This window comes from Ricinus communis, chromosome 3 (assembly GCF_019578655.1).
Source record: "Ricinus communis isolate WT05 ecotype wild-type chromosome 3, ASM1957865v1, whole genome shotgun sequence".
Lineage (NCBI taxonomy): Eukaryota > Viridiplantae > Streptophyta > Magnoliopsida > Malpighiales > Euphorbiaceae > Ricinus > Ricinus communis.
The window spans coordinates 26527936-26541468 of record NC_063258.1 but is presented as its reverse complement, the minus strand read 5'-3'; the positions used below and the strand labels follow the sequence as shown (position 1 = coordinate 26541468).

The 13533-nt window shown below is 33.3% G+C and overlaps 3 protein-coding genes across 3 annotated transcripts; 1 reads left to right on the top strand and 2 right to left on the bottom strand.

The window, feature by feature from the left end:
• Positions 1 to 262: 262 nt before the first annotated feature.
• LOC8276219 (probable histone H2A variant 3) lies at positions 263 to 2007 on the bottom strand. The gene is made up of 2 exons (XM_002529321.4): positions 1748 to 2007; positions 263 to 847 (listed from the first exon to the last, which is right to left on the bottom strand). The coding sequence occupies exons 1-2, from the start codon at positions 1853 to 1855 to the stop codon at positions 551 to 553; spliced, it is 405 nt and encodes a 134-aa protein (XP_002529367.1). The 5' UTR covers positions 1856 to 2007; the 3' UTR covers positions 263 to 550.
• An 829-nt stretch (positions 2008 to 2836) lies between these two features.
• LOC8276220 (serine-threonine kinase receptor-associated protein) lies at positions 2837 to 7753 on the bottom strand. Its single transcript, XM_002529322.4, has 7 exons — positions 7220 to 7753; positions 6847 to 6982; positions 5701 to 5782; positions 4971 to 5146; positions 3938 to 4075; positions 3719 to 3858; positions 2837 to 3423 (listed from the first exon to the last, which is right to left on the bottom strand). The coding sequence occupies exons 1-7, from the start codon at positions 7335 to 7337 to the stop codon at positions 3161 to 3163; spliced, it is 1053 nt and encodes a 350-aa protein (XP_002529368.1). The 5' UTR covers positions 7338 to 7753; the 3' UTR covers positions 2837 to 3160.
• Positions 7754 to 9447: 1694 nt separating this feature from the next.
• Positions 9448 to 13533, top strand: LOC8276221 (26S proteasome regulatory subunit 8 homolog A). Its single transcript, XM_015725493.3, has 9 exons — positions 9448 to 9863; positions 10214 to 10311; positions 11006 to 11230; positions 11336 to 11398; positions 11507 to 11670; positions 12092 to 12248; positions 12342 to 12440; positions 12544 to 12654; positions 13084 to 13533. Exons 1-9 carry the CDS (start codon positions 9662 to 9664, stop codon positions 13222 to 13224), a joined length of 1260 nt encoding a protein of 419 aa, XP_015580979.3. The 5' UTR covers positions 9448 to 9661; the 3' UTR covers positions 13225 to 13533.

The following is a 13533-nucleotide window of genomic DNA, read 5'->3' as shown; positions in this document are numbered from 1 at the left end:
GAGATGCACCCTTCAAGTGGTTTACTGTGCCTGAACCTCAAGAGGAAACCTAATCATGCTATGTTATTCCAGGAAAAACTAAAACTATAGCACAAATCCGGTAATTGAAGGGGTCAAAAAAAGTACACAGCAGCCAACAATGAAATTGTAACATACCAATGTCAACTGTTACATTGAATCGCTTACGCGCAGCAACCAACAATTTATGCAGCTAAGTATACAAAGATGCCCACTCAATTTGAGATTTGATATATTCCCAATGTAATGCAAATGGTCAATACTACTACCATAAATTTTGAGCAAAGATTAGAATTGTTAAACAATGTCATTATCCACATCTCCACAGCATATCAGAAACACAACAAGTCTTGCCAACTGAACTGACAAAAAAGAAAAAAGAGGTATTAAGCTAACAATTTAACACAAATTCAGGTCCCTAATCTCACAGAAGTCTTGAACAGAAGCATGGTCACTGAGCGCAGAATCACATCAGCAAGGAAGGAATTTTTCCACTTGGCAGATGCACAGAGACAAAACCCATATGGCAAAGCTATTCTTTGGATGATTTGTTAATAAGCGACTTGTGGATGTGAGGGATGACTCCACCACCAGCAATGGTACCTTTGATCAGAGTATCGAGTTCTTCATCACCACGAATTGCAAGTTGCAAATGCCTAGGAGTGATACGTTTGACCTTGAGATCCTTGCTGGCATTTCCAGCCAACTCCAACACTTCTGCAGTCAAATACTCCAAAATAGCAGCAGAATAGACAGCAGCTGTTGCTCCTACTCTGCCATGAGCTGTTGTCCTCGACTTCAGCAAGCGATGTATACGACCTACCGGAAACTGCAAGTTCCGCCAAAGTATAGTAAATTCACAATTCAAGGAAATAAATGCAAGACCCATTATAGATGATAATCAGAATCTTGGAAAAACGATAAACAAAAAACAAAAATAACCATCAAGCAAAAACAGAGAAGAGAAAAGAATTTAAATTACAGAAGTGAGCGTCTCAGGCCCAGTCAAACATGGAAGCATCACCCATTGGATTTAAATAAAGAAGCAAACCAGAAACTGGTCAAACGGAGGTGAATTTCCAGCTCTATTTGTTTGGTTATTCACCACTCAGCCAATTAAGTTACAAGTTCCCGGTCTTTTTTTCAACAATTTACAAATTTAGGTGGATTAGAAAGGCCCGGATTCTTGAAGGAATGGATAAATTTATACAACATAGAATATTCATGGCACTGAATCTCTAAAGCAGAAGCTTAGGTGAAAGGCGTACTAGAAGGATAAAAAGCACTACTAAGATTATGAAAATTCTTTTTGATTAATTGGCTCCGACTGATTGAACTTGAGACCTCACAGGTGGAGACAACTCTGGTACTCTAGTAACGATTGAACAGCAGTCAATTAATGTATAATTATGAAACTTTAAGAAGTGCTTAGATTACTCATATATTCAGTTGATATTAGCAAATTAAAGAAAGAAAGCATCCAATTCCATACGATTTTCTCATTCAAGCAATGGAAAGAAAGTGACTCAGATTTATACATTCAGAAATTTTTTTTTGTCAGAAAGCATAAACTATAAATACTAAATAAACATACAAGGCATAAACTATAAACTCTAAAGAAACCCTCCCCAACAATTTGAGAACTTAATAAAACCCTAAATTCTTTAACAAACAAACAGACAAAAAGAGGGAGAAAAAGAAAGATCTAGAGAGAGAGAGAGAGGAAGACCTGAAGGCCAGCGCGAGAAGAACGAGAGATAGGTTTTTTCTTATCCTTGTCTTTGTTAGCAGCTGATGTCTTCCCTGTTATCAATCCCTTTGCTCCTTTTCCTGACATTTTCTTTTCCCGCCCGAATAACAAACAAAACAAGAGAAACAGATTTTACAAAGACCAAACGGCCTCAGTCTGAGAGGCGAAGAACACACCCTGCGCTCTTTTGATAGACGGGAGCAGTAACCATAATTTTCAGAACCAAAAACACAAGCCTACTTCTTTAAAAAAAAAAAAAAAAAAACACTTTTTTTTTGCTTTTACTAAAACACCCCTTTCTTTTCACTAGTAGATTAGATTAGGATATCTTCACTTCACTTTGACTTCTCCACCAGGCTCTAGATATTAGTTATTTATTTATTTTATTTGCATTGAACCCTCTACTTCTTTTTATTTCAGATTACCAACCAAAACACAAATTTACTCTATTTGGATCCACACTTGATGAATTTGTTTGATAATTACTAAAACACCCCCATAAAAATGGAATTCAGTCTTTACTGTTTCAAGAATTAATACCTTTAATTCTTAATAAAGTCAGAAATTAAACTACATTTAATTTTAATTCTTCATGAATTAGAAATAATCAAATTTAAATGGCGCAGAAAGTTAATTAGCATAATCAAAATTTTACAAATTTTTCTTAGCAATAACTAAAGCACTTGGACATCAACAAACTACAGACTAAAAAGTTAATTTTAGAACACGAGGGACCAAAGTAAATATTAATTTAAGGTAAACCTAAAGGAACTTAGTCGTACTAGTAGCCATAAAAATCCGAGATAACATTGGCTTTTGCAAGTTCTTGTCTTGCTTTTGAGGCAGCCATCCAAACAAAAGCTCTACCATGTGTTGCACAACTTCCAGTTCCTTGCATCTTTGAACGAGTATAGCTTAAGACTCTAAATTAAGTGCTTCCAATATACGATATACACACAAGAATTTCAGTGTTTTCCAATTCCAAGCATCCTTCCTTCCCCTGCGAGAAATAAGATGTAATTGATAAAAAAAGAAGCAGCAGGAAAACAGAATTATGCAGTCCACTCGAAAGTCAAAGTTGAAGCCATTGTTTGATTATGGAAGCATCTCTACATCTGTCAAGAACCGTTTCAGGGCTAGTTTTTCATAACTTACTGATGATAATCAAAATAGAGACTCGGGGCATGTATACAAAATATTTTCACCGTCAACAACACGTAGATAAGTAGAAATGCATAACATATACTCCACCCTATCTATCTAATGCGTCACTAGCTAGAGCTTTTACAAAAATCACTTGGTCTGAAACTCCTATATGGCGAGGCCAACCCTACACCTCAACCTCATTCCATAACTCCAACAAAAAGTCAGAGTGGACAGTTTTTTGCCACATCATTCCTTTGCCGCTTCTTCCTTGTCTTTGGCCTTCCCACCGTCCGCAATGTGGAAACCCTCAATCTTATGCGTAACTTCCTCTGCTGTCACCTTCACCTTTCCAACTGATCCATTTGCTGCAAGCCCTTCAGTGTCATCTTGAATCAACGGACCTGTCTGCCATATCCTGATGGTTCCATCTTCTGATCCTGAGGCATATGATTCTCCTCCTGGTGAGAAGCGCACGCAGTGTACAGGACCATGGTGACCCTTGTTGCATGCTGTAACCACAGTTAAGAAACTCAACTCACCATTTAAACTATTTGAAACCAAAATAAGAAAACTATAAAGCATTTTCAGAACCACATTGAATGTTCATCTGATATATAGGAAGAAACCAATGTTTATCTAAAATATACAAGGAAACTTAAAAGTAAAATAGCTCCTAAAATTCAGACGGTGAGATTAATGACTTATTGCAATACCTCTGCCTATAGCCAAATGATTCACAAAATAAGTTTGAAGAATATTATATTGATTTGTTTTTTTTTCATTGACTTAATCTGGAGGATGTACCTATCTCATCACCAGTATGGAAATCAAATACATGAATCCACATATCTTCCCCTCCAGCAATGAACTTATTCCCATATTTGGGTTCCAATGAAGCTGATTCTACTGTGCAAGGCATGTCATAGCTCTTCACTAACCCAAAGCTGGAAAAATGAGGCCAATATATTAATAAATTCATAAAACTCTTTGCAGGAGAAAGGACCAAGCTAGCCTCAAACTTACTGGTTTGCATCCCAAAATTTCACGGTAGAACCATCACAAGTTGTTATATATCGACCATCTTGACTCACTTCAGCACTGGTCACAGATGATTTGGTTTCAAGGGTTTGCACTATCTTGCCGCTTCTAACATCCCATAGTCTACATGGTCAACAGTGAAGTCAAGAAATATTAGAAAAACTCATTAATCCCCAAGACAGTCCTTGAACTAAATTTTTATATAAAGAAAAATGATTGATTCCATAAAAATCAGGTACTAAAGAATATAGGCTTGTATGAAAAACGCTTGTATTTAGAAGGCGTCTAATAACCCGACTTATCATTAAACTTCAAATTCTCAGTACTTATTACTTCAAAATAGTTCGAAAACATAATATAGACTCAACTTAAAAGTTTCAATTAAGCTAAAAACACCTAAAATGGTAATGGTAAGTCAAAATAGTTAACTCAAAATGCTAAATTGTTGGTTTCTTAATATGTTTTTTGTAGATTTTTATATCCTAAATATATCTTTAATTATCACTAACAAAACAAAATTATTTATTTTACTTTATATCCTTAAATTATTATTAAATTTTATGCTTTTATTTTTATATATTTATGAAAGAATGTATTTTCATTAAATTAAATTCTTTTTAAATATAGTTTCAAATATATTTGATGGCTAAATCTTAAAAATTAATTTTATAATATTACATACATCCAATAAAATTTTTTAATGAATTTTAGTAGTTTAGTTGTCAAAGAGATTGATTAGATTCAGCACTTAAAATCTCAGTGTTTATTATATTCAGCATTTAAAATTTGGTATTTAAGCTTTCAACACTTAGTTTTCAGTTTTAGCAAATGTCACCTTAGTCATATTTGAGCAAAGAAAATAATCAAACATCTCTAATGGCAAAAGACCTTATAGTTAGCCAGTCCTTAGAGGACAGCCCTTGACCTCAAGAAACAGCAGTTTATCCATACCTTGCACACATACATGCGAATAGTAGCTTAGCAAGTTTTCAAAAAATGACTAATGGGAGAAGCTAACCTCACGCCCCCCATATCAGTACAAGAACTTAGTATAGTCTGATCACTGTGAAGCCATGCAACAGTTCTGACCGAACCAGGAGACTTATCAACTTCTCTAGGAGGTGCATCTGGTCGATTCAAATCAAAGATGCGAAGGACTTTCTCTATTCCCCCAGTGAGTAGAAGGTGAGTATCCTGAGGCATAATTGGAAACTGAACGAGTGAGATTGAAAGATATAATGAAGTACAGCTCACTCACAAATTTTCCCAGGGTATGATTCCACAAGGTTTTCATTATTAATACAAAATATAACATGTATAGAGGCCAACAAATGCTTAAGCAAACGATGGTCATGCCATACCATTTATCACAGTTATGTTCATATCTTTATCTGAGGTAAACATTAACTATACTACCATATTTCACTCTCCAACCCACAGCCTCAGAAATTATGGACAACAGCAAAATTCAGGAAAAAGAAAATATAACTGTCAGAAAATACTTGAACCAAATTTTTATTACCTTGGTCAATTGCAACCTCATTGCACCAAAAATAAATTAAAAGCAGCCTCAAATAGATGACAAGACAATGACAAAAAATTATACACTAGATCAACGTCATTGACTTTATTGAACATATATATGTGCTCATGTCCTTAAGCATGTAACAACTATGCCTAGTGATACTGAAACAGGCCCATCTTTGCCAACTGAAAACTGGAAAATGTGTATCAAATACCAACTTTACCTCTGAAAATGCAGAAGCTCTAACAATGTGCTTATGTTCAAATGAGTGCAATACATCCCCTGTTAATGCATCCCACACTTTCCTGCAAGCAATGCAATTTTAGATGTTAAATTCTGATTATTTATCTCCTTCACAATAATAATGATCACAAGAATGCAAAAGATGAATACAATACTAAAACTAAATCAACCTCTAAGAAGCTATACATGTTTTTTCAGAAAAGATAGTGATAGCATTACATGACAAAAAATTCATCTTCTATTTCAAGCTACAGTATCAAATAGAGACAGCAAGGAGAATCATCTATATATTTTTATATACACAGAGTCATTTTCTTAACATCTTGAAACCCTCCTGAACGTCATGCAAGTCAGTAAGCAACAATATTCTAACATGCTTAGCCTCTAATAACTGAAGAATGATTCAAATGATGTCTTCTGCAAGACCAGATAGAAATAAGTATAAATTAGCTAACAAAATGAAGCACAGTTACCAATGATATGCATTTTAACAAGTAAATGTGCGTCGGTGAATGTAAACAGGCATTCCAGTAATGTAAGAAATAATAACAACAAACATGTTCCTTTCTTTTATTATTCATTTTAACAGAACAGATAATCATATACAAATTTCAGTATTTTCATTCCGCAATTTTGACTCTATAATGAGGTAGTGTAAAAGCGTAAAAGTTTGACAATGGGTAGACTTGAACTCAACATCAGATGCAGACTTTTCAAACTCATACATGCAAAGGCATACATATTTGCAGGTTGTAACTTTGATCTTCAACATGGTGAAGACATGAATTCTTATACAAATCATCAACCATAATTCAACAAAAATTAAACAGGTGGTTATGACATTTGAAAAGAAAATCAAATACAAGATCAGCTTTGCCAGATTATGGCGCAAACCTCAGAGAATGAATATTCAAAAGCATTTTGAGAAATAATTAAGAATATCTAAATACTTTCATAAACACACAATAGCACAAGCCCATTTAAATTTTCATAGACATTCATATCATCATAACATGTTCACACAACATTGCCTCATAAACAGATAGATAAGAAGACAACAGGCACAAAAATGTGTAAATTAAAAAAATTAACATTTCGAAGCAAGAAAAAAGGAACAAAAACATACGCGGTAAAGTCAGCAGAACCAGATGCGGCGCGTAAAGCATTAGTATCCAAACAGCAACTCCACACTGCACCTTTATGTCCTTCAAATGTTCCAATCCAATCACCAGTTTCTCCATTTCTAAGCATGGGACTAGAATCTAAACCCACAACAGTAAAAAGAAACAAGATTCCAAATTCAACAAACTTACTATTCAAGAAATCAGTAAATACAATTTATCGATCATAATCTGACCATGAAAACAATCCCTGTTGATATAGAAATCTCATGATTACTAATTCATGGTTGATAAATAAATAAATTCAAAGTAAATGGCCAAGCATAAATCGGGAAACATAATTAATCCTAAAACCACAGATTTAAAGTAAACACATACCCTTGCTAGCACTGATGAGAAAGAAGCCATCAGGAGTGACAGGGCTGTAAAAAAGATCTACAACAGGGCGAGAATGACCATGGCAAACAAGTGGGACTGCTACCCTTTTCTTATCCATCACTTCTTTTCTTTTCCAATTTCTAAAAATTATCAGGGAAAGCTGCAATAACCTGAAGTGTCTTTGCTATATATTGAAAAACAAATTTGATGATCTGCTAAGGGAATGCAAAAAACAATAAAGAGGTGTGTGTATGTGTGTGTGTGTTTATACAGAGAAATTAAATTAGATTAAAAAGAAATGTTGTGGCGGTATCTGAGACAGGTGGGAAAAGCTGATTCTTGAAACTTAAAATGGACTAAAATAAAGAAAGAAAGCTAGCTTTTGAATCCACACCTCCTAACCCTAGCTCTGATAAAATGCAAAAAAGAAAAATTAAAAGTAGAAGAAGAAGAAGAAAGGAAGGAAGAAATTTGGTTAGTGCACACACAGAGCTGTGAAGAAACAGGGGCTAGGCGCAAGAAGAGCTTGGCTAATGGATCTCACCATTTTATAGAGCGTAGAGGTGACTTTTGGGTTTAGTTGTGGATTTTGGTTACTAACTTACTACTTTAGGAATTGGAAAAGCCCAACATCCAAGAAAATTTGTGAGTTTTCTTTATCTAATTTCTTTTAATCACTCATAAATTATTAGGATTCTTGGCTTTGTTATAAGATTATAACAAATTTATTTTGTTTTATCATATTGCTAAAATTTAGAAATCTAATAATTCCTTTTTTTATTTTTTTAAAAGGAATTTCTATAAGTAAAACATTAGAAGTGAGGAGAGTTTAACTTGTATTACTTCCTTTATATATGAATACAGGATCATCTAAAAAGAATAATAGATAAAAAAACTTAGTTTTAACTAGTCGTTTATATATGTATTATATGATCGTTATTATTATTTTGATTATAAAATTAAGTTGATATATATAATTTAATAACAAAATAAAATTTAATATTAATTTAAAATATTTTAAAAATAATAGCAAACTAACTATTTTTACATGTCATTTTTTATTTTTTAAAATTTTAAGATTTTATTAATATAATAATAAAAAATTATTTTAAAATTATTTATTAATTGATTTTAGTATTATATAACTTAATACTATAATTGATACTGTTATTTTAGGATTAATATTTATTATATAATTAAAAAATTAATTTATTATTATACAAATATTAAAAATATAATTTAAGATTTTCTTTTAGAATTAAAATTATTATCTAATTAAAAGACTAAATTATTAGTTATTATAATATTAAAATATAATTAATATGCTATATTTTATAATTAAAGTGAGTGTATAATTTGGAATGTAACTTATTAATCAATAAATTAATAGAAAATAGTATAAAATTACATATAAACTTGAATTTTATATAAATGGTATAAATATCAAAAATTAAACACACGTATCAAAAAAAATTTAAATTTCAGAAATTAATATATATATATATATATATTGTGTTTGGTTAATAATATTTGTTAGAAGAGAAAAAAAATTAATATTTATAAGTTTTAATTCATAAAAAAAATTAAAATTTAGTTAATTTTTTTTTTGTCTATTGTAATAGAAAAGTTAAAATTAATTAATTCCTTCCCTTCTTTTAGTGATTAATTTTATGCAATCGAATACAATATGATAAAATATTTTCGTTTTTTTAATTTTAACTTATCTCCATTTTATTTAAAATGTATTTCCTTATTTTCGCCTCTTTGTTGTCATGCATGGAATTAATATTACTTTGGAAGCTAATAGCCATATCAAATTAGAAAAAGAAAACTACTGACTATAAAAAGTGCAAAAATGGCTAGGTTTTAGGTGAAGCTATTTAAATGTTAACTCTTTAAATATCATTGGAAAGTGTAACGTACGTAAGAATTTATTTCTTACTTAAATTTAAGATCTTTTAATTTATTTATTTTCCAGATTTAAAAGAAAAATAATTGTTAGTAAAGAGGAAAAAAATTGGTAGATTTCAACCATTAACACTTAGAAATACAAAATAGAATTTCAACCATCGAATTAATAGGTATTCAATTGTATCAATGCTTTTCTTTTTAAAAAAGAAAATAGATAAAATTACATCTACAAACTTTAATCTAATGAAATATATATAAGGAAACAACATGCACAGTAAATCCTTGTTCTTGCAGGTTTATGACCCAGAAGGCCCAACACCATTACATTACACTTGCAGAACCGCCATAGGCAAGCCCATAAGCAAAGCTTATAAATAAGGCAAGCCATACAATTCGGTCCAAACCTTAACACTTACTAACAAACAACAAAAAGGAAACAGTGGAACCGAAAAATCAAGACCTCGTATCTGAATCAGACTTGTTCTCAAAGAAACCCCTTTTTTCATCAAAATCTCTTCTTCTGGTGCAATAATGGCGACAGTTGGTATCGAAAGGAAACACCCGGAGTCAATGATCGCCGACGAGACGTGTTCCGCTAAGCCTGCTGTTAAACAAGGAGAGGGACTCAGACAATATTATCTCCAACATATTCATGAGCATCAGCTTCAGGTCCGACAAAAGACCCATAACCTTAATCGACTTGAAGCTCAGCGCAATGAGCTTAATTCTAGAGGTATTTATTTTCAAGTTCCATTCTTTTTCTATCGTTAGGGTTTTATGTTCGAATGGGGAATTTGGGTTTTTTCCTATTTTTATTTAATCAATAGTAAGCTAGGGTTTGGTGTTTCGCTTTCGTTAATTGCTTTGTAATTATTTAAGTAACAATTTATATGGAATTACATATCTAGGAAAGGTGGACTCTTTTAATGCTATTGGATCTAGAAATTTAGCGCTGTTACTTAACAATTGACCCTGAATTTTAATTTCAAATACTTTAATGAGTAGCCCTAGCTTTTTAGTTAAAAGATATGTTGAAATGGTTATAATTGGTAAATGACATTGTTAAACGTTTGATATGGGCAGTGAGGATGCTAAGAGAAGAACTACAGCTGCTTCAGGAACCTGGGTCTTATGTTGGTGAAGTTGTCAAAGTAATGGGGAAAAATAAAGTGCTTGTTAAGGTATTCAGGTCTCCCGCTCCACCCCACACCCGCACATATAACCCCTCCCACTTCTACACTAATGTACATTGGGATCATATGCTGAATGCTATTTTGTTTGAAGGCATCATGTGTATGAAGATTTGAAAGTTTTAGTTATTTTGTATTATTACTGGTCTCCTGTATGCTCGTGATCTGTTTTCTGCCCATTCTGCTTTAATGCATAACTTGGATTTCTATTGTTGGAAGTTGCTATGTTTGAAAGATAGATAGTTGGAACTATGCAAGTGTGAAAGCATATACCTGATAAATAGATAATAATACTTTGGGTGTATGATTAACATGCCATTAGGAATTGTTAGTTGGTTTTCCATGTAGTATTAATATCATATGCATGCTGTAGAAAAATTATAGTTTTGCATCTTGATAAGAGGAAATTTTACATGGATAGAATTGTTTAAACTTGCAATTTTTTCTGGAAATCCTTGTTAATCATCAACTTCTTTTTGTGTTGTGCTGTAAAACTGTTTGTTTAGGAGGTCAACTTAGTGATGGTATTATACAAATACAAGTATTTAACATAACTATGTAGCAGAGATCCATATTTCACCAACGGTTTCAGACTCGTAGGACATCACTTAAGAAGCCTGTTTACTGCAGCTTGTGTAACCTTAAGTTGAAAAACTAAGAAGCGTTTACTCCACTGTTTTTCCAGGTTCACCCGGAAGGGAAATATGTTGTTGATATTGATAAAAATATTGATATCACTAAGATCACACCATCAACCAGGGTTGCCCTCCGTAACGACAGCTATGTTCTTCACTTGGTCTTGCCGAGCAAAGTTGATCCGTTGGTCAACCTTATGAAAGTGGAAAAGGTTCCAGACTCTACATATGACATGATTGGTGGTCTTGACCAGCAAATTAAGGAGATAAAGGAGGTTTGTCAATTCATCTGTTCTTCTGACTTAATTGATTATTACTTTATGGATTTGTGGCTAGGTTGTCGATTGGCTTCACTGATTATGTGATATTAATCTTTTCAGGTCATCGAGCTTCCTATCAAGCATCCTGAATTGTTTGAAAGTCTTGGAATTGCACAACCAAAGGTAATGAAATGCTAATAAGTCGATGGATTTGTTAATTAATCATTTTTCTGGACATTATTTGCTTTAGATTCTAAAACTGTCATTCTAACATGTACTCTCTCATGATAGGGTGTTCTTCTATATGGGCCTCCTGGCACAGGAAAAACACTGTTGGCTAGGGCAGTAGCTCATCATACTGACTGTACTTTCATTAGGGTTTCTGGCTCTGAATTAGTTCAGAAATACATTGGTGAAGGCTCGAGAATGGTCAGAGAGCTCTTTGTCATGGCAAGGTTTGTTCCCCCAGTTCTCTCTCTTTTGCTTCTAGCAGCATATAATTGAATTGACATTTTCATATTTCCTTTGGTTAAATATTATATGCTGCCAATTTTGGCATATTATTTGCATTGATATTATAAGCAGTGCATTTTACATAATATATTGAAAACTAAATTAAGAAAACGAAACTGATAGGCTATTTTACAAGACGAATACTTTATAACATTGTCCAACTACCATGACAACATGATATATAACATGAAAGGGAGTACCCATCATACACATCTTTGTTTGAGTTGTTATAAACTAGTGATTAGTAAACTAAACCTTTCCTGTTGTTCTATCATGGCTGTAGCTGAATCTGAAATTAGTATATTGTCTGCTTGCTTATATACTTATATGTGCAGCTGTTTCTTGCTTTTTGGTTTACCACAGGGAGCATGCTCCATCTATCATTTTCATGGATGAAATTGATAGTATTGGATCTGCTAGAATGGAATCTGGGAGTGGAAATGGTGACAGTGAGGTGCAGCGGACTATGCTTGAGCTTCTTAATCAGCTGGATGGATTTGAAGCATCAAACAAGATCAAGGTACTGTCAGAGCACCAGAATGGAGTAGTGCATTAGTTTCTATGTAGTTTTTCGTGCTGCTTATTTTTCACTATGGCATATGCTTTTGAATAGGTCTTGATGGCAACGAATAGGATCGACATTCTGGATCAAGCTCTCCTTAGGCCTGGACGAATTGACAGGAAAATAGAATTTCCGAATCCTAATGAAGATGTATGCTCCATTATCAGTGGTTCTATATTTTGTTCCTCTTTTTTTTTTTTTCTCTCTAATTGGCTCAAAGAGAGAGTAACATGCTGAGTAATGAAATATGCAGTCCCGTCTAGATATCTTGAAAATCCATTCGAGAAGAATGAATTTGATGCGTGGGATTGATTTGAAAAAGATTGCAGAGAAAATGAATGGTGCATCTGGAGCAGAGCTCAAGGTATTTTCTCCCTATATCAATGAGATCTTTTACATCCTCTGGTCTATCAACCTTTGGCAAGCAATTTCCATTAAAATGATGCATGAACTCAAACCATTGGTCTATGCTTTGTAGACATCCTCATGTATATAATTTTGCATCTTATTCGCGCAATTAATCTAAGCCCTAACTTCATATTTATTGAGTTGGTCCATGTTATTGGCCGTTGCTTAACAGCACAACTCTAAGCCAGGGTTTTGAGCACGATGAAATGAAACAGGACAGAAGATGCAAAACACCTTGAAACTTGAAAGAGCATAAATAGGATAGAAAAGGAGAACATAAAATATAATCTGGAGTTATCCATCTTGCATAAGGCATCTGTATCATCTCTTAAGGGGTTCTAGCTTAAAAATGATTTAATATTATATATCTTATTTTACTTTACAGGCTGTGTGCACAGAGGCAGGAATGTTTGCTCTAAGGGAGAGGAGGGTCCATGTAACACAGGAAGATTTTGAGATGGCTGTAGCGAAGGTCATGAAGAAGGAGACAGAGAAGAACATGTCACTGAGGAAACTTTGGAAATAGATTTTACATTATGCATTTTATGTTGTATTTCCTAAACCAGTGCAAAAATGAAGAAAAAGAATCAGATATTGGCCAGCTCGCAATGTTGAATATTTGCAGGACTGGTGTTTCCTGCATGGGACCTAGTTGCCATCAGGCATGTGCTTTTTATTCACAGGGGTGAGGTCAAGGGAGCTTACTAAATGCATGGTTGATCCTTGTCGAGGGGCACTTTCTAAGACAGTTGTTTATCATTGTTCTTGACCTGTTGATTGTCTTTGTAACCATGGATCCTCTTTATAATTTCAAGTATTACTTTTCTTGATTTGA

Coding starts and splice junctions, on each gene's coding strand:
- LOC8276219 (XM_002529321.4), bottom strand. CDS start 1,855: ATGTCAGGAAAAGGAGCAAAGGGATTGATAACAGGGAAGACATCAGCT. Junction 848..1,747: donor CTTCTCGCGCTGGCCTTCAG/GTCTTCCTCTCT, acceptor CGGAACTTGCAG/TTTCCGGTAGGTCGTATACA.
- LOC8276220 (XM_002529322.4), bottom strand. CDS start 7,337: ATGGATAAGAAAAGGGTAGCAGTCCCACTTGTTTGCCATGGTCATTCT. Junction 5,147..5,700: donor GAGCTTCTGCATTTTCAGAG/GTAAAGTTGGTA, acceptor ATTATGCCTCAG/GATACTCACCTTCTACTCAC. Junction 3,424..3,718: donor CCATACTGGTGATGAGATAG/GTACATCCTCCA, acceptor CTGTGGTTACAG/CATGCAACAAGGGTCACCAT.
- LOC8276221 (XM_015725493.3), top strand. CDS start 9,662: ATGGCGACAGTTGGTATCGAAAGGAAACACCCGGAGTCAATGATCGCC. Junction 11,231..11,335: donor AAATTAAGGAGATAAAGGAG/GTTTGTCAATTC, acceptor TAATCTTTTCAG/GTCATCGAGCTTCCTATCAA. Junction 12,249..12,341: donor AAGCATCAAACAAGATCAAG/GTACTGTCAGAG, acceptor GCTTTTGAATAG/GTCTTGATGGCAACGAATAG.